A 27211-nucleotide genomic window follows, 5' to 3' on the forward strand; every position below is an offset into this window, starting at 1 on the left:
TGGGTCTGGGTGGGTTACTCTTCGGAAGGTTGGTGTGGACTTGTTGGGCAAATGGCCTGTTTTCACACTGGAGGGATTCTATGAAATTCTATAGATAGATATATGGGAGCAAATTACTTCTCCTTCTGTTCTATATGCTTGTTCAGCACCTCACCTATGCAAAAAAGCAGGGTTGTTGCCACAGCAATTATTTCTGATGATAGCTGAAATTTCCTTGTAGATTGAAAGTTACATAAATTTATAATTTTCCATAGGATTACTCACCATTAAACTTACATTGCATGTATACATCTTCAGGGAGAAATCAGGTGTCAACTTGAAAAGGTCAACCAGTAAATTAATTATAAATAATTTGGACAGACTGATGTGTCAAAAGACTGACACAATGTTTTTGCATTAATAGCCAAAATAAAAAAAACTAATTACTTACCAACATAATAATACTCAACATTTGAATGCTAGCAAAAAACTTCAAAACAGAGTTTGACAATATTTTTATTCGGCAAACGTATTAAGGGATATAGAACCAGAGTGGACATAATGAAATTCAGATGCAAATCAGCCACAACCCAATTGAATGAGCAAAAAGGCCTAAGGTGCTGAATGGCTTGATCGTGGTCCTATATTCTTTATACCTTTGTAATAAACAAATGAATGAATAATAGAATGAATGGCTTCTTACAGCTTTGCTTCAACTGTTCATCAGCTTTCTGAGGGTAGATGGGATGCCAAGTATAGTCAATACAGAGTAGGATATTTGGAACAGACCAGCACTCAATCCAGTCGATCCTATAAATTATGAAAACAAACCAAATTTCAAATTAGAATCAAATATCAAATTAAGTTTTTTTTTTAAGAAGTAGTTGCTCACATTTTCAAAAATGTTATGCATTTCTTACAATTACACCATGGAAACAGGACCTTTGGCCCAACTCATCCATGCCAACCAGGTTTCCTAAACTGAACCAGTCCTATTTGCCTGCGCTTGACCCATATCCCTTTAAACCGTCCCTATTTATGTACCTGTCCAAATGTCTTTTAAATGTTCCAATTGTACCCACCTCTACCACTTCCTCTGGCAGCTTGTTTCATACACACACCACCCTCTATGAAAAAGGTGCCCCTCAGGTCCCCTCTCACCTTAAACCTGTGTCCTCTGGTTTTGGGGGGAAAAGACCTTGGCTATTTGTCTTATCTATGCCCCTTATGATTTTATAAACCTCTAATGTCACCCCTAAGCCTTCAAACCTCTAGGGGAAAAAGTCCTAGCCTATTCTTACAGCTCAGACCTCCCCAGTCTCAGTAACATCCTTGGAAATCCTTTTTACATGCTTTTCAGTTTAATAACATCCTTTCTACAGCAGGGCAACCAGAACTTTATGCAGTACTCTAAATGTGGCCTAACCAAAATCTTGTACATAAATAATAGTGTCCCAACACTTATACTCAATGTTCTGACCGATTAAAGCAAGCATGCCAAACGCTTTCTTCACCACCCTATCTACCTGTGATGCCACTTTCAAAGAACTATGTACCTGCACCCCCTAGGTCTCTGGCAACACTCCACAGGACCTATCATTAACTGTGTAAGTCCTGCCCTTTCTGGTCTTACCAAAATGAAACACCTCACATTTATCTAAATTAAACTCCATTTGCTACTCGTTGGCTAAGCTGATCAAGGTCCCATTACAAACTTAGATTAAATGTCTCCACTGTCCACGAGACGACCAATCCTGAGCTGAGAATACAGTGAAATGAGGGGATGGCCTTGTATTCTCTGGAGTTTAAAAAGACTGAGAAATGATCACAGTAAAATATACAGAACTTAAGGAAGGTGAGACAAGAAAGATTGTTTCCACTGACTGGGATAGTCACGAACGAGGAGTCATAGTTCTGGAATAAGCAATCAGCTGCTTAGGACAGAGATGAAGAAAAGGTTCTTGGAAATTGTGGGGCTGAACCATTGATTCTACTCGAGATTTGATTGGTGGATTATTCAGCGGTCAGGGAATCAAGGTATGTACAATAGGATAGATAGGTTTGTTGATATAATAAACTTCAGCTAAGACCTTAATGAACACATGAGCAGGCTGGGGGAACTTGCTGGTCCTACTTATGCATCCACTTCTTAGTTGTGGTAAATTCATATGTACTCCTTCAGAATTCATTGCAGCACTAGACCCAAGTACAAACCAAGTGTTGTATTGTGATGTTTACAAATTTCAGGCATGTCTTTGAAATTCTCTCGAGTGAAGAGGCACCTGCCAATCCTCGTGTATTTTCCCTTCAGTACTCTCCCTGTACAACCCAAAATCTAGCCCAACATTGACTGTAACAAACAATTCTTTGTAATTTGTACCAAGTATTGTGTTCTTTGCACATTTTGCTAAAAGACAGCACCACCTGAAGCAAGGTCTGGAACAGTATATGCCCTACATCATAAGTAAAATATACAGAGAGCAGGAGTCAAAGAAAATTCTCCTTTATTAAGTGAATTTCAGTCGTTGCTTAAAAATGTCTAAGTACACAATGCATTATTAGTTTTGCCATAATTTCCCCAAAATTAACTGAAATTCCTTACTGCAATTCTTGCTGCAGCTCCAGGTCAGAGAGAGTCATAGTCATACAGCACACCTTATACAGCCTTATTCAAACCAAGAATGTGTTTTCCAACTCTTTCTGATAACTTCAATCACATTCAGCTGAGGACAATATCTTGGTCACATTTCTGTGCAGGATTCACCAGCAATCCTGTCAATTAAACTGACAACGTTCTTGCTCCGTAAGTATATTCACATTCTTATATTTCATACTGTGCCCACAAAGTAAAATTAACCCTTCCATGATAAGTGTGAGCATTAATTGGACACCTGCATCAAGACATACAGTCATAGAGTCATAGAGATGTACAGTATGGAAACAGACCCCACGGTCCAACCCGTCCATGCCGACCAGATATCTCAACCCATTCTAGTCCCAACTGCCAGCACCTGGCCCATATCCCTCCAAACTCTTCCTATTCATATACCCATTCAAATGCCTCTTAAATGTTGCAATTATACCAGCCTCCATCACATCCTCTGGCAGCTCATTCCATACACATACCACCCTTTGCGTGAAAAAGTTGCCCCTTAGGTCTCTTTTATATCTTTCCCCTCTCACCCTAAACCTACGCCCTCTAGATCTGGCACCCCACCCCAAGGAAAAGACTTTGTCTATTTATCCTATCCAGGCCCATCAAAATTTTGTAAACCTCTATAAGGTCACCCCTCAGCCTCCAACGCTTTAGGGAAAACAGCCCCAGCCTGTTCAGCCTCTCCCTATAGCTCAAATCTTCCAACCCTGGCATCATCCTTGTAAATCTTTTCTGAACCCTTTCAAGTTTCACAACATCTTTCCGATAGGAAGGAGACCAGAATTGCAGGCAATATTCCAACAGTGACCTAACCAATGTCCTGTACAGCCACAACATGACCTCCCACCTCCTGTACTCAACACTCTGATCAATAAAGGAAAGCATACCAAACGCCTTCTTCACTATCCTATCTACCTGTGACTCCACTTTCAAGGAGCTATGAACCTGCACTCCTATATTGCTATTGTTCCTTGTCATCTTGGCTAATGGGTCAAAAAAGTGAAAACAGAAACACTTCAAATTTGTTTAAAATAAAGTGCAAATTATGACATCGTGCAAACTGTTAACTTCAATGCATATTTGTTAATGTCTGCAGTTTATGGCTTTTCTTCTTAACACACCTGTGAATTCAGTGTTTAAAACATAACATTTAAATGTAAGTAAATTCAATGACTGTAAAGGAAAAAGCTTCCAAAGCACTTGTTTGGTTAGCACACAATGCTGTTCTTATCATAATTTGTTGGGAAGTTGTCTGCTTAGGTGTGTCCTGAATAATTTAGAGCCAATTGCTATTGTCAGAAGTTTCCCTAGATTGTTTGGTTCCTCCAACTGGGAAAAGGTCAGGTTATCTGAAAGTCAAAGTGACAGTGGGAAATGGCTTTCTTTTTTAAAATAGTTCTAACTATAAAATACCTTTAAAAAAATCACTACTGAACAAAATGCCACCCTTTATTCTAAACACAAGAATGTACGCATAGAAGTAACATTTCATCATACTCAATAGTTAACCAGTAGACACTTGTTCAAAAAGACAGTATCATTATGTAATGTCACAGTGTATTTTGCTTTTAAACTGTGGGTGCACTTCCCTAATTCAGCTGCGAAATGTAATGAAGTAAGATATCTCAATTGTGGCAGGATGTCAGCACTTAAAGGTTATCTGTCACAGACAGACAGATTAAAAATATGTCACTCCAGTAATTCAATGATATAGAAACAAATCTATTTTATACGTAATCTAAATTGTACAGTTTAGGATTATACAAATTGGGGAGTCTCACAGCATCAAGTCAAATATGGACAAAGAAACTTACTATTACCACTCAAACCACACCATCTTCACTCAAGGTGGTGAATCAACATTCCTGTATGTGGAAACAAATTGAAAGAAACACCGAGGACTTCAATGTTCATCACCAGAAGTATCTTGACACCATAATTACTGACTGAGTTGACTGAATCGTAAAGGACACTGCTGCAAAACTGGCTCTACAGCAGCTGATAAGGGAAACAGCAAGAGGGAAAACCCTACCTCAACATGTCCTCATCAATCTAACTGACACCATCAGGAGGGATGACCATTGCATCTTTGTGGAGCCAAAGACTGATCTTCATGTTGTTGGAACCCTCCCTGAAATGTCATTATTTGATTGTTTTATCAACTTTGGTTTGGAGCTGTGAAATGTCAGCTAAAGGTGACATTTACATTTTTTTCAAAATCGATCTGTTCAGGGATATTATTACACACAGCTGGAGCAGGTGGGACTTGAACTTGAGCATCCTGGCTCAGAGGGAGAGACATTACCACTGCACCATCAGAGTCCCTTGACATTTAAGTACAATTTCCTAACTAATTCCCAATAACTGTTTACCTTGTTACATTTACCACCTCGTTATTTAGTGGACTATGAACATAATCAGATGTTAACACAAGTAGCAGGACCTAAGCTTTCAGCATGTTGAAGCTACAGTGCAAAACTACCTGAATAAGGCTCAGTGAAAGCAACATGCCACAGACAGAGCCAAGAGATCCTACGACCAATGGATCAGATCTGAGCTCTGCCGTCTGGCCACATTCAATCACGAATGCTGGTGAATAAATAAACAACCAACTGAGAAGAGAAACTTGACAAACATCCTCATTTTTAATAATGGGGGAGCCCAGCACATCAGAGTACAAGACAAAGTTGAAGCATTTGCAAGTAAAGGGATGAAAGGTGTCTTGTGTAGGAATAGTTTTCAATCAGTGTGCTGCAACAAGGTGAGAAGAGTGCCGCAAAATGTTCAGGAAGCAGTGCCATTTTACCCAAGTATTGAAGCTATGCCCATGCTTCCAAGTTCATCTGGAACAATGCCACTTACAAGTTCAATTCCAAACCCACACAGCATTCTGACTTTGAAATATGTCCAAAATTGTTCCTTCACATAGTGAAATCAAAATCCTGAAATTCCCTTACAGCACTATGGGTGCTCTTACACCAAATGGACTGCAGCAGTTCAAGATGGCAGTTCAAGGTGGCAGAAATGCTGGTCTAGCCAACAACACATGCAACCAGTGAGTGAGCAGAAAAAAACTTCAGCTAAAATTACAATTGCATGAACCAACTTAGCATCTTCCTGACATCCCGAAGTTCATAGATGCCAGTGTTCAGCCAATTTAACTCATTCCACACAGCATCAAGAAATAGCTGATCTTTGCTCATGTCTTCGTAATCTTCAGCACAATTCATAATTTCTAAGATACTGAAGTAGTCCATATCCACACGCTGCAAGAGTTGGACAACATTCAGGCTTGGGTTAACAAGTAATGTTACATCTGCATTACACAAGTGCCAGGCAATGATCAACAAGACGAAACCCACCAACTCCCCTTGACATTCAATAGGATTACCATTGTTGAGTTTCCCCCACTATTAACATCTGAAGGTTATCATTATCCAGAAACTGAATTTGATCAGTCATACACTCATAGTAGCTAAAAAGCAGAAATTCAGCAGTGAATACTTCATCCCATGACTCCCTAAAACCTGACCAGTACCAATAAAGCACAAATAGGGAGTGTAAGAAATAATACTCCCCATTTGTCTAAATGAGTGCAGGTCCAACAACACTCAAGAAGCACAATACTATCCAGGTCAAAGCTTGGATACCTATCCACCACTGAAACACAATGAAAGCAGTGTATAAAACTTACTGGACGTACTGCTGAAATTCACCATATCTCCTCTACCATTTTCTTCTACACCTACAAGAGTAATGACAGCAAATGCATGAAAACATCACTACCTTCAAGTTCTCCTTTAAGCCACACTCCACCTTACTGTTCCTTCATTGTCATCATCACTTTCAACTTGGAGATTGTATAGACTGTAATAAATATCCAAACAGCTTATGTTGAGATCTATGCAATGCACCAGAGAGTAGGATAAATCTGTTTCCATCACATATTTTCAAAGGCATGCACTTATTTAGGAAATACACAAACAAAACAAAATAGATTATGATTAGTAGGCAGATACCGCTGCTGACAGAGTATGTCCAGAAATATCTAATAATGATCTGCTTTGGCTAATCAACTATTAAACATATTTAGATTTAGAAAAACACACCTGAATTTGTGATCACAGAAAAGTAGGCATTATTAGTATAGATGGAAACAAAATTACTAAGGGAAATTAATAAAGCAAGTGAATCACAAAATTTTTAACATATGGAATTCACATGAAAGCAAGTACAAGTTCATCCACAGTAATACAACAGGTCAGAGTACCCTCAAAATGTTGAAACCCCTATTCCCGATGAAGGGCTTTTGCCTGAAACGTCAATTTTCCTGCTCCTCGGATGCTGCCTGACCTGCTGTGCTTTTTCAGCACCACTCTAATCTAGACCACGGACAAATCTGTAGTGCAACAAACACATTCATCAATAAATGTAGGTCAGAAAAATGATACGTGTGGTTGCACTCACAGAAGCTGGAGGGATATTTTAAATGTGGTACCTCAATAAAAATGCTATGGTAAGGAATAAGGAATACTACCAAAAAGAAAACTGCAACATATCCAGGAAATAATCAAAAGTAAATTAGAGATGTCAAATTGCCTTGAGGGGCATTACAAACTGATATTGCAGTCTCAAGTATTCCAATTCAATTTTTTTTGGGAGAGGGGGGCACAGAGAGAAGAGACAGTGGTGTAGTGGTAATGTCACTTGACTTGTAATCCCAAGGCACAGTCTTATATTCGGGGGGGGGGGGGGGGGGGTCATAGACTCAATCTTCCACGGCCGCTGTAATCAAACTGGAATATAAAACTAGTCTGAGTGATGGTGACCATGAAAACTACTTTAAATTTTTGTCAGAACCTATCTTGATTTATTTTGAGCAGGAAATCTGCAGACCTGTCCTGGTCTCTACTCCATACCCACAGTAATTTTGTTGACACTTAACTGCCCTCTGAAATGGTCAGCAATCACTCAGTTCAAGGATAATTAAGGATGGGCAACAAACGCTATGCAATATGACATATGATATATACCATCATCATTTAGGAATTTTGAATTTTTAGAGTAAAGCATGAAGGATTTTGATTTCAATTTTGTGAAAATAACTTTTTTACAACAGTAAAATCAAACTGATATTTGTAAAAATGACCTAAATACATAATCCCAAGGACTGTGACTTAGTAAGTACCTAGACAGATGACTATGGTGCTAACTGATGAAATGTTTGCACTTTTGAGTTTACAACATACAGAAGAAACAGATGATTAGGGTACAGTGCAACTTAGTCTGAGTTTGGTTCAGAAGAATCAGGTTGCATTTTTATTCTAACAGAAGAATATGGTTTCAGTTCAGGAGAATAGTTTTATCCTTGCAAAAGGACAGGTTAGTTTACAAAGTCTTCAAACTGAGAGAATTTATGTAAAAGTTGTCAAGCCATCAGAATTGAAATAAAACAACTTAGGCTAGCAGAACTGAAAGGAGGTTCAGGCCATATGAACTTGAAAGTCACATTAAAACAATTCAGCAATCCAAAAAGGAAATTTGGGAAGAGTCAGTTAAACAAAAAAATGAAAGAATTAAGATATGAATGATGTCTCTCTGGGATTGAATAAGTTAAAAAAAAATTACTGGGAAAAAAGTTAAATTTATGTCTTTGCTTTTTTTCAAACTAAATTACATACATATATACATATAAACTTCTGCTCATGTTAAAACTACTTTCACAGCCTCCTATGAATGCATTCAGCAACTAACTACCAGAATAACGAACTACAAAATCAAGCCAGATTTCTTTGTTGGATCTTATTTGTCCAATGTTACCATGAAGGGTAACATTACTTGCATTCACAACAACTGGTCTGTTCAGCAATGCCCACATTACAAATAAATGAAAAGAAACTCAAGAAATAAAAGCAGACATAAACCATTCAGCCCCTCAAGCTTGTCCTAACATTTAATATGATTATGACTAATCTTCTAACACATCTTCATTTTCCTGCAGTTCTCCATATCCGCGATTCCCTGATAAATCAAAATCTTCTGATTTCAGTTTACCATAGCAATTCTAAAGATTCACAATAAAGTGAAGAATTTTTTTATCGCAATTCTAAATGATTAACTTGTTATTCTGAGACTGTGCCCCATTACTCTTGGTTCTTCAGTCAGAGGAAATATCTGTCCTGTCAAAGCCTTACAAAAGGGCAGAAATGGGTACTACAGATGCTGGGGATTAGAGTCAAGATTATTGTGGTGCTGGAAAAGCACAGCGGGTCAGGCAGCATCAGGAATTCCTGATGAAGGGCTTTTGTCCGAAACGTTGATTTTCCTGGTCCACGGATGCTGCCTGACCTGCTGTGCTTTTCCAGCACCACTATAATCAAGCCCCTACAAAATCTTGCATAAACTCTCATCCATCTAAGCTCTATGTAGTATGGGCCCAATTTACTCAGCCTCTCATCCTAGAAACTAATATCATGAACTGTCACTGTACCTCCACCAAGAAAAGTATATTAAGCATTAGATATGAAATCTCAAACTATTTACAGTATTCCAGGTATGGTATAATTAGGTATAATAACATCCAATTTGTCTTCCTAATTATTTATTAGACTTGCATGCTAATATTCTAAACTTCCTTATGTAAGTATACACAAGACTATCTGAACATTTACATATGGGTTCCATGCCTTTTTAAAAAAATCTCCATATTTTTACAACCAGCACTTCTCACATTATTCTACACTGCCATCTGATGACCCACTCCATTAACCTATTCCTTTTGCAAACATTTTGTTCCATTATGGTTTAGATTCATACCTAACTCTATAATCAGCATACTTATGTACATCATACTGTCTCTACAGTTAAGTAATTAATGGAGATGTTGAGTCAAGGATACCCTAGCACTCCACTCGTTATAGCCTGTCAACTTTTACTCCTATTCAAAAACAAATCCACTACCAACGCTAATATACTACTCTCAAATCCACAAATCCTTATCTGCTGTTCAAGGAGGTCTAACACCTCATTGAATAACTTCCAGAAATCCCTATCCTGAGAGTTACATCCTCAAAAAATTTTAATAATTTTGTCAAGCACAGTTTCTGTTTTGTAAATTAATGGTAACTCTGATCATATTTTTATAAATGCATTGCTATAACATATTTAATGTTCGATTTCAACAATTTTTCACCAGCTAATGTCAGGCAAACTGGCCAGTAATTCTCAGTTTTTAAGTTACTTCCGTTTTAGAATCTAGAGTTTTAGAAAATTATAACTAACACATCTACTATCCCTGCAGTTAGCTCTTATAGTCCTGGAGATTTGTCACCTTTCAGTCCTAGGTTTCTCCTCTACATTTTCTGTCTTCATATTACCTTTTAGTCCCTTTGTTGTGTCTTCTACCGTGAAGACAATTACAAAATGTGCTCAATGCTTCAATTATTTCCTTATAAAAATATAACTTCTCTCTGCCTCCAAGAGATCAACATTTACTTTTGCAGTTCTTTTTCTTACTTATCTATCTGTAAGAGCTTTTACAATCTGTTTGATATTCTGGGATATTTTTGTCTCTGGTTCTGTTCTATTTTTTCTACAAACAATTTGGCTGCTTTCTGCTGGTTTCCAAAATTCTCCCAACCATCAAGCTTACAATCCTTTGCAACACTGTAGATTTTTATTTCAGAACTACCATCCTTAACTTCTTTAATTAGCCACAGATGGACTTTCCTTGCTGAGTTTTTGTATTTTTGCTAGAGACTTTGAATGGATTTTTGAGAGGTCCTTCCTACTTATTTTCCGCCATACAGTTTTGTCTATTTACGCAAATATATATTTCTTCTCATTCATATATACATGACCTTCTTTAAATTCTTTGAGATCATAATATGTCACCTTCATTTGAAATTTAATTCTATTATGATCTCCTTGTCCCAAATGATCTTTTATTATAAGATTACTAATTTATCCTACTTTATTGCACAATTCTTGATCTAAGATAATTTTATCCTGAGTTCATTCCACAATGTATTGTCCCAGAAACTGTGGAAAAAGCATTCTACTAATTCGTGCTACAGAATAGCTGTGCCATTACAGTGTCAAAATTATTGCATTATCCTTGCTACAAGCTCAAATTATTTTTCAGTTAATGTTCTGTTCTACTAATAGCACACCTATAAACAATCTTGCACTATGATTTTCTGAATCTTAATATTCTTAAATTCCACCATATTCATTCTATTTCCAAAATTCTTGCTCATTAATGTCCTTATGTAAATCTTCATTACCAGGGCTATTTTTCTTCATTACCCATTCGCACTGTCTTTTTGAAACACTGAATTACTGGGAAATATTTATTCATTGGTCACTTTCTAATTATGTCTGTAATGGCGACTAAATGCAAATCATTTATCTCTATTTGTGTCACTTATTTACCTTCCTCATTATGAACATGTGTGCATTCAACTGAATAGCTTTTAAATTTTGCTTTTGTTTTACAATGGTACTCTGCATGAACCCCATTCACCAATAAGCTTTGCACATTTTGTCCTGTGTTACTCATCTTCCCTCTTTAGATTTATAAATCTCCCTTCACCTGAACCTTTTTAGTTAAAGTATAATTCATAGCCCTGTTTATTTGATTCCCCAAGACACTGCTTCATAGTAACACTGCACTTTAAGCACAGCCCATCCCAATTAGAATAGCTCTCGCTCTCCCTAGTACTAGTAGCAGTGCCTCAGTGATGAAAAAGCTTTCCGTGCAGTCCACTCTGAACCACACAATAAATTCCTTAATCTGAGCTAAAAATAGAAATTGCTCGAAAAGCTCAGCAGGTCAGGCAGCATCTGTGGAGAGAAATCAGAGTTAACGTTTTGGGTCGGGTGACTTTTCCTCAGAACTGATGGTAGCTAAGAAAATGTTGACTTATGTGCAGAGGGGGTAAGGAGTAAACGATAAGTGGGGGTAGAGCCCAAAGAAAGAGAAGAGCAGTTGGACATATGAAGGAGTGGACAATGATCTGGCAGGGACAGTGAATAGCTGTTAATGGGGACTGTTAGTGGCTAAGAATGATGGTGTGTAATGGTCACTTTATTTTGATACCTGAGCCCAAGCACTGACCATCCACTTTTCACTCTGAAAACAACCCCTTTAATCTTAGTCTCTTACACCTGCCAGCCAATTTTCTATTGTTTTCAATTACTAATTCTCCTGTTTTGGACTGCAAGGCACCTATATTTAAATGTATTGCACTTTCTTTTTGCATACTTCCAAAAGCTCTTACAATCTGCTTTTATATTCTTTTCAAGTTTACTCATTCCATTTTCCCCCTCTTAATCAACCTTTTCGTCGTCCTTTGCTGAATCTAGTCCTCAGATTTGCTACTTTTTATGAGCAACCTTCTATGATTCTCTTTGAATCTAATACAATTCTTAATTTATTTAGTTAGCCACGGTTAGGTCTCTCTTCTTGTTGTGTTTTTTCATCTGAAAGGAAGATACAACTGTTGCAATGCAAGCATTTATTCCTTAGATATTAACCATTGTCTATCTGCTATCATGCTTTTAATAAAGTTACCCAGTGGATTGTGGATTGCCTAACATTCAGACTTTCAACATTTTCTTTGTTTAGATTTAGGACCAAGTTTTGGATTGGTACTTAATTCTTTATCCATATAGAGAAATGTACCATGTTATGGGCACTTTTTCCTGAAGAACATCGGAGAACAAAGGTCATTAATTAACACTCTTCTCATTTAACAAGACCAAATTTAGGATAGCCTGTTCCCTAGTTGTTGATCATTGCATGGTTCTGAAAAAAAAATGTATTCATGCTCCAGGAGCTCTTCCACCACAGCATTATTGCTAATTCAGTTTGCCCAGTCTGTATGCAGACACAAGTCACCCACAAATACTATGGCATCACTATTACATGCATCTCTAATTCCCTGTTTATAGCCATCAGCTAACTTACCACTACTGTTTGGAGGCCCATAGACAACTCCCACTAAGGTTTTGCCTCTTATTATTTCTTAGCTCCATCCAGACAGATTCCACGTCTAGGATTTCCTGTACCAATGTTCTTTCTCACTCCTACACAGACTTCAACATTCACTAACAATACCACCCACTTCATTTTGTTTTTGTCCGTCCTTCCTAAAAGATGACTACCCTTGGATGTTCAGTTCCCAGCTTGGTCACCCCACAGTCTCTGTAGTTGTAATCATTTTGTAGCCCTTTACAGCTATTTGCATTGTTAATTCAGGAACCTTATTTGAATGCACGGAGCAGTTGCAATAAAGGATTTTTAGACTCACTGTTTTGATGCTTTAGATTTTTTTGGCGCTATGGCTTATCATGGTTTTCTACCTTTCATTTCCATTTTTCTTTGCTTCACTCAGCTTCCTGCCACTCTAATTTAAAGGCGTCCAAACAGAACTAGCGAACAGCCCTGAGTGGATATTTATCCCGGTTCTTCTGCAATCCAATCCACACATATTTCAGTTTCTACAGAATTGTTCCCAATGCTTCTCTGGCACCATCTCTCCAGCCACACATTCAACTGGTCTATTCTCCTATACCCCATCTTGCTAGCAGATGGCACTGACAGTGATCCTGAGACCACTACCATTGAGACATAGTTTTTATTTCCTAGCTCTCTTCAATCTGCCAGTAAGATTGCATCCTGCTTTTCACCTGTCATTAGTACCACCATGGATCAGGATCTCTGGCTTTTTTCATTCCCCCTTCAGAATGTCCTAGAGGCATTCAATGACAACCCTGAGCCTGCCACCAGCAAAGCAACATACCATCTGGTTGTTGTGTCTGCAGTCACAGAAATGTCTATCTGTCCCCCTTTCACTATTGCTTCTCTGCCTTTTTTCTCCTCCCTTCCTTTACAGCTAAACAGCTCCTAATGCCACAAACTTGGCTCATGCTACATCTCGCCCAACAGTATCCAAAATGAAAAATCTTTCAGAAAAGGTGGTAGCCACAGGGCAGGCATGTGACCAGATTCCTTATTACTGCAAAAGTTACTTTTCCCGATTACCACCAAGGAATATGTTACTGTTTTATTCTGTATTGGCATTCTTGCTTAGCAATAACATCCTTTCTTCCCATGGTTCTGTTCTGAAAATTTTGCACCTTTGGATATCCAGTCCATGAATTTTCACTCAATTCTGAATCCAATTTTCCATAAACAACTTAAACTTCTGACAATGATCTTATACATTCTACACTTTTTATTGTTTTCCTGTACTTTTGTACTTGAGTACATGCAACATTAGTATCAAAATCAAATCAAATGATCTCTTCAAACAGTAAAAAAGAAGCTTTATCATTAAAACAATACTGGTACAAATTCCCAAATTCTAAACCACAGTACATTAATACTAGACAGAATCGTTATAATATGGTAAAGTTGAAAAAGAAAAGCAATATTTTAATTATTTTCCAGGATTGTAAAATCGAACACAAACAGCAGAAATAAACAGTAAAATAAAGAAAATGAAAGCGCTCTTCAAATAATAAGCAAATGACAGAAGTCCTGAAAGTATTATTTTAATTCCATTAAAGTCTACAGGACATTAAACAAAAATAGATATAAAATGAATACTTACTCTGGCTGAGTAACATTGCGCCATTTTAGTTTTCCCATTTTAAGTGTAGCTTGTGTCTCAGATGAAGAGGAGGTTTGAGGAGTTAACTTGTTAGCCTGGGAATCATTTACTAACGTAAATGTGGAGTATCTACTGGGATGGCAGTCTGGTAGAAATAAACGTAAATCCAGATTTTCTGCCTGCAAATGTAAAATAATTATGCAAAATGTTTGGTGGTAGAGAACATGAGTATTTCTAAAAAATGCAAGAGTAAAACACAAGTGGTGTTAGCAATTTAAAAGATGTTCTTCCTATCACACAAGTGAGTTATGTGCTGTCTGAACTTCAGGCGCAGTAGGCCAAATATCCCAAACACTAGCAGACTGTATCAAACAGCACATCGCTTCAGTATTCACAAGCAATGCATTGACTACACTGAACAGCCCCATTGAATGTTACACAGGATTCCACAACTGGTCAACATTTGTAGGATAACCTTGAAAAAGTGAGAAACTATACTTATAATCAATTTAAGATTGTCAGCTGGGCTTGTAGCGTGGTGCCTGTGGTTGTAATGGAAGCTACATATATAAATACGTAGGGCCCTGTTCTTTGCATGTATACACACCTATTTCAATTCAACCAAATAGGTGATAGCCATTCACTGGTTAATTTCTCAGCACAATACCCTGTAAACAGTCAACATACCTAGTTTAAAATTTTAAAAAGCCCAGCTGCTAAGTGCCAACCAACATTAATGGATACAATTTCAATGGCAATACCTCTGTTAATGAGCATTCACTTTAGTAATCATTCTGTATTCTCCTCTCATGCATATGTTGTATTCCACCTCCACCCCACAAACACAGCGCCCCCATTAATTTCCCCTCAAACTGCATTCTTGCAAAGTACACTGACTAAATATCATTTTTAGTGGAGACCACGGTTACATAATAAACACAAAAGAATGGCACAAATAACAGCAAGTTAAATAATTAATTGAGCCATTTTGAATGGCAGAGGTTCAGAGAAAAATACAGTCTACCAAACCATGAAAAAACATTTATTAGATATTGCCAAAAAATTCTAATATACCCCAAACTGTTAGTGTAGATAAACAATTCTTTCACTTAGCATTTTATCTAAAGAGTAGCATCACTCCTTAATATCTTTCTGAAGTTGTCAAAGTCATAGGGTCATACACCATTGAAATAGGCCCTTCAGTTAGGTCAAATTAATTACTCAAACCCTGAAGTGTAGAGGAAATGTACAAATATTGCATTCCAGTTGAATAGTGCTACCAGTTGAGCCAACTAAGCAAACAATCTGATTATAATGCCGACTGACTTTACTTTGGTGAAACACAAAGCAAAACAAAGTAATACTGCATTAAAGTCAAGAAAGAAAATGTTTTGTTCTGCTTTAATTGATGTCAATCATGTCAGAGTCGAGAGTGTCGTGCTGGAAAAGCACAGCAGGTCAGGCAGCATCCAAGGAGCAGGAATGAAGGGCTTATGTCCAAACATTGATTCTCCTGCTCCTTCGACATTGTCTAACCTCCTGTGATTTTCTAGCACCACACTCTCGACTCTGCTCTCCAGCATCTGTGGTCTTCACTTTCTCCTCAATCATGTAAGATGTCATTTGTGACTAAAATTCCATCTCACCCTTGTTGACTGCAGCTCTTGACACATCACCTACCAATACCTCATCAATGTTGTCCAGCTGGGTGTGACTGCTCTCACCTGATCAGATTCTTACCTATCCAATCCTAATAAAGTATCCCTAACAATGCTTTCTCTTTCTACTCCCGCATAATCATGCTTTCTCAAGGATCTATCCTCAACCTCTTCCTAATTTTCATCTGTAACTCCTTCATAATAGACAGAGAAAAACATTACTTTCCACATGTAGTCATGATTTGGAGATGCTGGTGTTGGACTGGGGTGTACAAAGTTAAAAATCACAACACCAGATTATAGTCCAACAGGTTTAATTGGAAGTACTAGATTACGGAGCACCGCTCCTTCATCAGGAGCTAACACCTCCAACATCTTATCTGGCTGACACCAATTGTTACAGTTAACCTGAGAATGTAACTTTTAAAAAAAAAGTTTTGTGATTTACATATGAAAGAAGTGAAACTATCATCGTATTCTAACAGATGAAAGACTCAACAAACAATCAAGGTATTTTTCAATATATAATTTCAGTTACATCACACTATAAACTTTTGCTCTAAATTCTGTGTCTTACAATTGTGTCCTCCACAACCACCTGATGAAAGAGCAGCGCTCCAAAAGTTAGTGCTTCCAATTAAACCTGTTGGACTATAACCTAATGTTGTATGATTTTTAACTTTATACAATAACAGCTGTGTTGGTTTGTAATCTTTAACATAGTTAAACCTTTTAAGAAGTATCATAGGAGGATTACAAGATAAAGTTTGAGACAAATCAAGATTATCAAAAGCTTGGTTGAAGAAATAGCTTTTAAGGACCATCTTTAAAAAGTATAGAGAATGAGATGCTTAGGGATTTCCAGGCTTAGGATCTCAGTAGGGGGAGGCACCACTGGTGTAGTCAGGATTGGAATAGCACACATGGCTGTACAACTGGAGGGTGTTAGGTTGAAAGGTATCCAAAAGGCCAACTAAGGACTGAAAAACAGAATGAACATTTCAAAATGGAGGCATTGATTGAACGGAGGCCAGTGTAGCCCAGCGAGCACAGAGGTGATCAGTAAGGCAATGTTATGAGTTAGATTACAGTCTGCAGAAATTTGAAAGACCTCAAGTTTATGGAAGGTGGGAGGAACTTCAGAGACATTCCAGAGGTAAGTCCAGAGGTCATAAAAGTAGAATTGAGGGTCTCAACTATAAATGAGCTGAGGCAGGACAGATGTAGGCGGCACGGTGGCACAGTGGTTAGCACTGCTGCCTCACAGCGCCTGAGACCCGGGTTCAATTCCCGCCTCAGGCGACTGACTGTGTGGAGTTTGCACGTTCTCCCCGTGTCTGCGTGGGTTTCCTCCGGGTGCTCCGGTTTCCTCCCACAGTCCAAAGATGTGCAGGGTCAGGTGAATTGGCCATGCTAAATTGCCCGTAGTGTTAGGTAAGGGGTAAATGTAGGGGTATGGGTGGGTTTCGCTTCGGCGGGTCGGTGTGGACTTGTTGGGCCGAAGGGCCTGTTTCACACTGTAATGTAATCTATGTCTCAGCAAGTCTGAGCAGGTGCAAGACAGATGTCAAGACTACAATTTATTATATAGCAAAGTCAACACCCTCATTTTTTGTATATGGGTCTATCGATATTAGATTGTGATTACATGTGAATTTAAGCTAATCAGGGCCTCAAACGGCCAACATTGGTTAACCATCCCTTATTACCCTCTAGATGGTGCTAAGCCACATTTTGGAATCACTGCAGTCCATCTGGTGTAGGTACATTCACAGGAAAGAATTACAGAATTCTACTCAATAATAGTGAAGGATGAACAATATAGTTCCAAGTCAGGATGTTTAGTGGCATAGAGAGAAAATTTGCAAGTGGCTGTATTTCCTTGCAGCTGCTGACCTTATCCTTCTAGACCTTACAAATTACAGATTTTAAAGATGCACTTGGAGGAGGGTTGGCAAGATGCTGAAATGTAAAAAGTATGTAGAACACAGTGCTCTAACTATGGAAGTAGTCAACATTAATGATGGTGGTTAAGGTGGCAAACAAGCAGACTTCATTGGCTTACTTGTAACAGCAAAGTGAGAGGTATGTTGGGCTTTGAGATTATCGATTGGGTTAAAAATGATTCCTTTACAGCTATAGCCTATTCTGTTTCAAGGATGCCCCCTTCTAAGCTGGTTCAATTCTGAATCTATCCCATTAAGCGCAGTAATTGTGCCACACATTTAAAATAAAAAGACAGGAGTGGACTGTTCACTACACATATGTGCAATAGGATCGCATGCCTCAACTCCTCTTATATGCCCATATCCCTCACTTCCCCGGTCACACAAAAATCTATTCATTTTGATGCTGATTTTACTCAACCATGTAGTATCCATAATACTCTGACTATGCAATTCCAAAGAATCTCAGATGATGAATTAAAGATCCAAAGTCCAAAGAATTAATCACTGTTGTTTGTCATAAAACCCCATCTGATTCACCAATGTTCTTTAGGAAGGAAATCTACCAATCTTTAAGCAGTCTGGGAAGAGCGCCCTACAGTTAGTTCTTGTCATGAAGGGAGCAGCACGGATTGAGGGTATATAAAGTCAAGGCCAATGCTTCAGGCCTAGGTCACTTGCTTTGAGAGTTAGACAGTCAGTGGGACACGCAAGGAAGCAGTGCGGAGTGAAAGTATATAAATTAGGGCCAATACTTGAGGCCTACTCTATTTGCCTCGAGAGTCAGGAAAGCAGTGGGACCTACAAGGGAGCACCCAGTGCTCAGTTCGAAACAGAGTGACAAAAAACAAAGTGATATCACAGGAAAGCAAAGTTAATTGGTTAGTAAGAAACTGCTCTTGGGATTATTTACAAATTGCTGTAAATTAGAAAGCCTACTTTTTTAAACAAGTGACTAAGTTTGGATTTAACTGAGAAACTCAAGGTCAATGTAATAAGATAATAGAAGTGATGTCAGGGAAGTCAAGTTAAGACTTAAAGTAAGGCCTCAAAAAACATAAGACAAGGACTTTTCAATGCAGCAGGACTACGTAGAGTGAAATAAAGGTCTGCATTTTTAATGTTCCTGGCAATCACATGTGCAGCCATCAGCCTAACTACATTTCAGAGCTGAGCAGTACGTGAACTTGCTGTGAAGCATGTGAAATGCTGAGACTGTTGTCGACATGTTCAGTGAAGTGGTCACATTGCACACTTCAGCTGAAAGCTGAACAGAGAGAAAGGGTGATCATGAGGGAGAGTAAAGAAAGGCAGGTAATGCAGGAATCCCCCTGTGGCCTTCCTCATCTCTGAAAGATATACCATTTTGGAAACAAAAACAGAAATTACTGGAAAAGCTCACAGGTCTGGCAGCATCTGTGCAGAGAAATGAGAATTAATGTTTTGGGTCCAATGACCCTTTCAAAACTGGCGAAGTAGATAAACCACTAGTGATATCACCAATGGAATAGTCCATAATGGTTTTAAAATTTTCTGAATACACTTCCAGTCACAGCTGACGAAAGCAGACTTTGAACACAGAAAGATCGAGTCCTGATAAAACCAAAACAGCTGATGATGAGGGAGACCAGAATGGAAACCTTTTTGGACTCGGATAGACCAATTCACAGTAGAGGATAGCAAATTAATATGGGGAGCAAGAGCGATTGCCCTGAGCAAAGACTGCTGACAGATACTGGCTGAACTCCACCAGGTTCATTCAGGGATTTCCAAAATGAAGATGTTGACGAGAAGTTGTCTGGTGGCCAGGATTGGATGCAGACATAGCTGCATTGGGAGGTAACGTTATTCGACCTGAAATATCAAATCTGCCTTGTCCACAGGTGCTGCGAGACCTGCTAAGGCTCTCCACTAATTTCTGTTTTCAGGTCGAATAGGGAAGAGGTGTTTGAGGTGGGAGTGGGACAGCAGTTTAGTGATGGCAAGCACAAACACCATTCATTTTAAGTTTGTTAGGGAAAAAGGGAGAAATGGTCTGCAAAAACGGTTTTGGTTTAGGGAAAGCAGGATCTGGCCAAAGTACACTGGGAACAACTATTTCTGGGTAAATCTACAGCACAGGCAGTGAGGGCATTTAAAATAGAATTGATGACATTACAAACCCAAACGTTCACTTTAGGGTGAAATATAGGAGCAACAAACCCAGCAACCTCAAAATATCTTAAGAATATTCAGGACTGGATAAGAAGGAAACGGCAAGAGAGTTGAACACATACTTCTGTTCTGTGTCACAAAATAACGAAGAAATATTAGGAAACCAAGGATCCAGTAAGAGTAGAATTGAAGTAAGCAGCACTAACAGTGGATATGGTGTGTTTGGATTTTCAAAAGGTTTTTGATTAAGTTCTCTCATAACATATTATTAGGCAAAGCTAAAGCACATTGGTTGGAGGTAATTATTGGCATGGACATTTGGTTGACAGACAAGAAACAAAGAGTGGGAATAAATGGGTCTTGTTCGGAGTGGCAGGCAGCTACTGTAAGAATCAGTGCTTGGGTTCTGGCTATTCATAATGCAAATAAATGGCCCCAGTGAAGGAACCAAATGCAGTATTTCCAAGCTCGTTGATGACAAAACTGGACAGGAAAGGAATTTGTGAGCAGGTAGCAAGGAGGCTTCGAGGTGATTTAGACAAGTTGAGTGAATGACCAAACATAACAGATGCAGTACAATGTGGTTAAAGATGAAGATGTATACTTTAGAGTGAAAATCAAAGAGCGAGCACTATTTAAATGGCAGTATATTGGGAAGTGTGGATGTACAAAGGGATCTGGGTGGTCCTGTACATCAACGAAAGTAGACAGGCAGGGGCAGCAATCAATTAGGAAGGAAAATGCTTTATTGGTCCTCATAGCAAGAGCTTTTGAGCTCAAAAATAGGTATGCCTTATACAGGGCCTTAAGGAGACCACAGTTTTTGTCCTCCAAAATAAGAAAGGAAGTACTGGCCCGAGAGGGAGTACAGCTGAGGTTCACTAGACTGATACTGGGGATGGTAGAGAGATTGGTTCAACTGAACAGTATTCACTGTAGGAGTTTCGGGGGATGAGAGGGGATCTGATTGAAACATATAAAATTCTAACATAGTTGGACAGGCTAGATGAAGGAGGAATGATTTTCCTGTTTGGGGAGTCAAGAGCCAGGCAGGGCAGATACTGGCTCAACCATTTAGAGGAGATGAGGAAAGATTTCTTCATTCAAAAGGTAGTGAACCTGTGGAATTCTCTACACAGAGGCTGAAAGGGCCAAATCACTGAATACATTGAAGAAAAAGACAGTCTTTGTTTAAAAATAGACTTTAAAGGCATAAAGTAGTATGAAGAGAAAGCAAGAATATGGCATTGAGATAGAAGATCAGCCATGATCATGGTAAATGACAGAGTAGGCTCGAAGGGCCGAATAGCCGATTTCTGCTCCTAGTTTCTATGTTTCTATTCACAACTCTGAATGATCCTTTACTGCACTAGGACAAGATTAATGTTTGATTAGGTACTTATTTTTCATTCATTCATGGAATGTATGCATTGCAGACTAACCGGCATTTATTGCCTGTCACTAACAGCCCTTCAGGTGGTGCAGGAGGTAGAGTACCTTCCTGAACTAGCTAGTCTTCAAGGTTTACTTACACAGTGCTGTTATAAAGGGAGCTTCAGGATTTTGACCGCAGTAATGAAGGAACAGCAATATTGTTCAAAGTCACGACGGCATACAGCTTGGAGGGGAACTCGAAGATGATGGGATTCCCATTTACCTGCATTTTCTTTCTTCAAAAGGTTGGAGATGTTACTGATGCTGTCTAAAGAACCTTAGTGTGTTACTTCAGTGCATCTTGCAGGTAGCAAACACTGCTACTGCAACAACGGGAATATAGGATTTGTTCAGTATATGGTCAATGGTAACCCCAAGAATATTGGTGATGGGCATTCAGTGATGGTAATTCCGTTGACTGTCCAGGAGTAATGGTTAGATTCACTTTTGTCAGAGATAATCATTGCCTGATACTGGTGTGATACAAATGTTACTTGCCACTTATCCGCTCAAACCAGAGCGCTACCTTGCAGCATATGAACACAGGCTCTTTCAGTGTCTGAGGAAATCAAATGGCGCTGAATATTATATAATCATCAGCAAACATCCCCACTTCTAAGTTTTGGTGTATAGAAAGTATTATTTTGCAGCTAAAGCTGCTGTAGAAACTTAGCAGGTCTGGCAGCATCTGTGGAGAGAAAAGAGAGTTAACATTTTAAGTCCTGGTTCTAAACAAGGGTCACAGGACTCAAAACATTGACTATTTTCTCTCTACAGATGCTGAAAAATCCACTAAGTTTCCCAAAGCAATTTAAGCTTTTGTTTGTTTCAGATCTCCAGCAGTTTTTTGGTTGAATGTAACAGCTGAAGATAGTTGGGCCTACAACATCACCCTGAGGAACTCCAACAATGATGTTCTAAGACTGAGATCATTAACATCCAAAAGGCTCAACCATCTTCTTTTGCATTAGGTATGACTCTAACCCTGACAGAGATATCCCCTCCACATTTCCTATTGACCGCAGTTTTGATTGGGCATTTTGATGCCATCATTGATCAAATGCTATGTTAATCTTAAAGGCCATGGAATTACCCGTAAAACATTGACAAACTTCAATTTTTCAGTGTTTGAAGTCAAGGCTCCATACACTTGCTATTCAAACAGTAGTTGACAATTTCTCATTGTGTGAGGCTACTACGTTGCAATGTTACATGTTGTCGCATTGACAGTAATACTAAACAATTGTTAGAGTCACTATTTAAAATAAAGTGAAACATACCTTCAAACAAAATTTTGTGCTGCAAGTTTCAGGCACAAAGTCATTGAAAGGTAATGAGAAGTCAATATTCAGTGTTTCTCCACATGCTGCTAAATATACTGCAATAGAATAACAACAGCATTTAAATTAGAAATCCCTGAAAATTGTTCAATATCTTAATGATGCCTAAGTTTTATTGAAGTGTTGTACTAAGTAAACATGATTTTCGGCATACAACTGAACGTTTATCCCACAACATAGAAATTTGAACAGAATTCACAAAGTAGAAACAGACTACTTGGACATCAAATTTCAAACTTTGCACCCTTTACTGATGCTTCTGGTTTTGTTTCGTCAAACAATATCAAATCAAATTAAACTGGTAAAGAGACATCTTTAAACTGACCTGTTTACAGTTGTAGACAATGGCCATACCCAGTTTAAGTTAATAAAATATGCACATTCGAGACAGCAAATGAAAAGTTTGAGTAGAATACATTTGACTATTTCTTTGTCAAATCTGCATTCCGTATAAACCAAAACCAAAGGAATGCTCATAGCACAGATTGCATTCCAAACAGTTAAATGACTGAGTGTTTAACCTAGCTTCTCAAATAGCTCAGACACGAAACTACATCCATCCCTTATTTCTCCCATCCATACACACCAACAGTGATATAAATACTTAAGTTACTTAAAATTATTGGGTTTCAACTGAGCAATGTCAGATCAAAACCTTAGAATTTTATTTAAAAGTAAATTCAAGCCTTGTTAATTTTTGATCACTATTACATGTCTTTTACTATTGTCTTCTCAGAACTTGATTGAATAAAAAAATTCTTCAGAATCAACCATTATTATTTAAGCATTTTATTTATAGTGGGCCCTCTAAATTCAGGGTGAAAGATAAAAAGATTTCTTGCTGAACAATACAAAAATATTGAAAGATCTGTAACATTTCTTCTCTGTCCTAGAACTGACCTGTTTAATTAATTGTATTGGAAATGTGCCAATGAAGAAAAATCCTTAAGGAATAGTACAGTATAAAATTGAACTGTTTGTTTAACACATTAACTGGATTATCTGACTCTGGAGACATTGCCTGTGCTGTACTTGATGGCTACTACTGAATTTCAACAGCTTACTTATTGTGTATCAGAAGGTGGAGAAGTCAATGTTTCGGCTGCAACCTTTCTTCAGGACTGAGGGCGGGTTTAAGGGGAGCTGCAGATAAAGGGGTTGAGGGGGCAGGGTGATGAGATAGAGATAGGTGAACACAGGTAGAGGGTACAACCTGGTTGGAATGAATCCAGTTGGTAGTTAGAATGAAGGGTCCATCAGAGGAAGGGAGGGGCAGGGCCTGGGAAGGGAGGTTATTTGAAATTGGAGAACTCAATGTTGAGTCCTCCAGGCTGTAGGCTGCCCAGGAAGAGGAGGTGTAGTTCCTCCACTTTGTGGCTTCTTTCATTGTGGCAATGGAGGAGGCCCCATCGACAAACCAGGTTGTACCCTCTACGTGTGTTCACCTATCCCCACCTCACCACCCCTAGCCCTAAAGAAGGGTTACATCTGAAACGTGACTTCTCCAATTCCTGATCCTGCCTGGCTTGCTGTGTTATTCCAGTCTCCTACTCATCTACTTTGGTTTCCGGCATCTGCAGTTTTTTATGTCTCTTCTTATTGTACATGCCAAAATTCTGAAAATTTTAATATTTTTAAATATCAGGAAATATATTTTTATATTCATTTGCTGTCAAAGAAAGACTATCCATCTACTTAATGTGACTATGATGGACATTCAGGATGGAATCTCAAGTACTTGGTGTTCTCACAAAATCACACAGTTGCATTCTTGAAACTGTGATTCCATTGAAAAGACTAAGTGAAGCATTGATCTCCATAGGAATCCATGTTAAAATAGGAGTTAAGTTTCATAAGGACTTAACAAGCAGAAAAAAAATAAAACTGTACACCTGCACCCACTAAGCTGAAATATATCATCTGTACTTTAAATAGTTATGTCCCTACACTAGCAAATTAAATAACTTAAAATGAGCGAGTGTTGAGAAGATTTGTAGCTCAGGTTGAGGTTTTGGATGTCGGTTTGCTTGCTGAGTTGCAAGGTTCATTTCCATGGAAATGAACCTTGCAGCTCAGCAAGCAAACCTACATCCAAAACTTAAAATGAAATATACCAACAGAACCAGAGAAAGTTATGGCACAAAAAGAAATGATTCAGCCCATCTTGTCTAAACATCTGAAAAAACAACTAGCTGCCCATTCTAAATCCACTGATCAGCACCTGATCCATAGCGTTGATTTAAAAAATATAAATGAAAAATCTAATACTCAACTTACAGTACTTCCTGAATGTGGAGTTAGGGGGAAGGGGAGGGGTGTTTGCTGACTGCACTTTGCGACACCTGCTGAAGCTGTCCCTTGATCTTGCCTGCATTGTGGCCAATGTCTGGTGGCATGTATTTGGGGCAATGCCACTAGTTGCTGTCACGGGCTCCAAGGCCTATTCAGGTCACCACTTGGTGCAGCTGTGTTTGTTAGCTAGCTGTGGGGCCTTAGGATTCCTTTCCTCTCCACCTGACTGGACGTGTCAGCTGGGGCTTTGCCTGATGTCATTTCCTCCCCTCTGTATGGCACTGGCCAGTACCATAGCTTCTCTACAGTGCACTATTACTTACAGATGATAGGGAAGCATGCGTGAGCCAAGGGATTTTGTCCAGCTGAGGTGATAGCCACTCTGTTCCAAATGGAGTTCAATGGCTTTCTTTGCTTTTCCACCCAGTTGCACTGCAGTCTCCCATGGGGGCCCTCCATTCTGACATCTGCCTCCAGCGGGAAGTGATTCCCATCAAGATTAGAAAAGTCAGTGGGGCTTTTTTTTTGTCTAGAAGTGCTGCCAACAAATAGTCTGGGCTTGGCGAAAACCTAAGACAGCAAGGCAGCAGAGAAGTTGGAAGACGCCTACAGTCTAAAAGAAGGCAAGGTCACTCCAATCAGATTAGGTATGATAAATGCTCGAAGTGATTTCCAGTCCAAATACCTGAGCAACATTAGAACAAAACAACATTAAAAGGGGCAGTGTTAAATGTGAACTCCCGAAATTTTCTTGACACAGTTAGTAGGATTTTAAAATAAAATCTCCACTCAAGTAGAATGCACAACCTGAGGCCTTACATATCTATAGGTCTGAACATAACGATAGCTCAGAGACACCCTAATACAACTCCATGTGCAAATATGAAACAGAGCACTTCAAACCAATTTAGATATTGATGTGAGAGTTTGTTTATATTTTGGAACAGATTGTTTAATTAATAATATCTCAAAGGCTTACCGTTAAATATTTTGCAATTCAGAAGACTTGAAGCTCAAACGTTTCATTTTCATGTTAGAACAGGTTTTAAAATGTTAAGGGTGCATTTTCCTCTAATTAGATTAGATTAGATTAGATTAGATTACTTAGTGTGGAAACAGGCTCTTCGGCCCAACAAGTCCACACCGACCCTCCAAAGAGCAACCCACCCAGACCCATTCCCCTACACTTAACACTACAGGCAATTTAGCATGGCCAATTCACCTAACCTGCACATTTTTGGACTGTGGGAGGAAACATGAGCACCCGGAGGAAACCCACGCAGACACAGGGAGAATGTGCAAACTCCACACAGACAGTTGCTTGAGGCGGAAATTGAACCCGGTCTCTGGCGCTGTGAGGCAGCAGTGCTAACCACTGTGCCACTGTGCCGCCCACAATGTATAAGTTATGGACAAGTTTAGTGCAGTATGTGAAAATAATTCAGTAATCAAACACATAGTTTAAGAAGCCAGTAACTGAGGAAAGACTGAATGAAGTAACAAGTATCCATTCATCCCATCATGCTTGTTCCAATCTTGAAACGAGCTTCCAGTTATGCTCAGTCATCCACATTTTCCCCAATAACATGGCACTGTTTCCCCATTTTCTGTAGAAATCCATACGAGCAAAGAAAAAGACAAGACTAACATCCCTTTGAGTCTGTCCATCCTTCAATAAAGTTATGGCTGATCTGGTTTTAACCTCAACTCTACATTTCTCCATATCCCTGATAACTTCTTGAATACCAAGTGGATGAAAGATCATCTACCTCTGCCTTAAAATATCTAAAGATTCTGCATTCACTGCCTTTTGAAGAAAGGAATTCCAAAACTTCTAAACACTCTGGGGAAAAAAAAAGTCTTATCTCTGTTTTACAACTTCTTTTGAAACAATGATCCCCTGGTTTTAGATTTTCCCACAACACGAAACATCCTTTCAACATCTACACAGTCAAATTCCCTCAGGATCTTCTATATTGCACCTCTGACTCTTCAAAACTCCAGAGGATCCAGCCTCGCCTTCATTAGGCAATCTGCGAATTCCAAGTATTAGTGTAGTAAACTTTCACTGAACTGCTTCCAATGCATTAACATCCTTCCGTAAGTACTATACACAATACTCCAAATGTGGTTT

The 27211-nt window shown here is 38.7% G+C and overlaps 1 protein-coding gene across 12 annotated transcripts in view; it reads right to left on the bottom strand.

The window, feature by feature from the left end:
- The window catches only part of bltp1 (bridge-like lipid transfer protein family member 1), a 434366-nt gene that overhangs the window by 265641 nt on the left and 141514 nt on the right, over positions 1-27211 (bottom strand). For all 12 annotated transcript variants that reach the window (XM_087980106.1, XM_043674037.2, XM_087980105.1 and 9 more), the window contains 3 exons: positions 22726-22823; positions 14254-14432; positions 683-789 (listed from right to left, as the gene is read on the bottom strand). In XM_087980106.1, the coding sequence (XP_087836232.1) occupies positions 683-789; positions 14254-14432; positions 22726-22823 (384 nt within the window). The remainder of the gene's footprint in view (positions 1-682; positions 790-14253; positions 14433-22725; positions 22824-27211) is intronic.

Source organism: Chiloscyllium plagiosum, unplaced genomic scaffold, assembly GCF_037043375.1.
Source record: "Chiloscyllium plagiosum isolate Xiang-an unplaced genomic scaffold, Cpla_swu_hap1 HiC_scaffold_36, whole genome shotgun sequence".
NCBI classification, from domain to species: Eukaryota; Metazoa; Chordata; class Chondrichthyes; order Orectolobiformes; family Hemiscylliidae; genus Chiloscyllium; species Chiloscyllium plagiosum.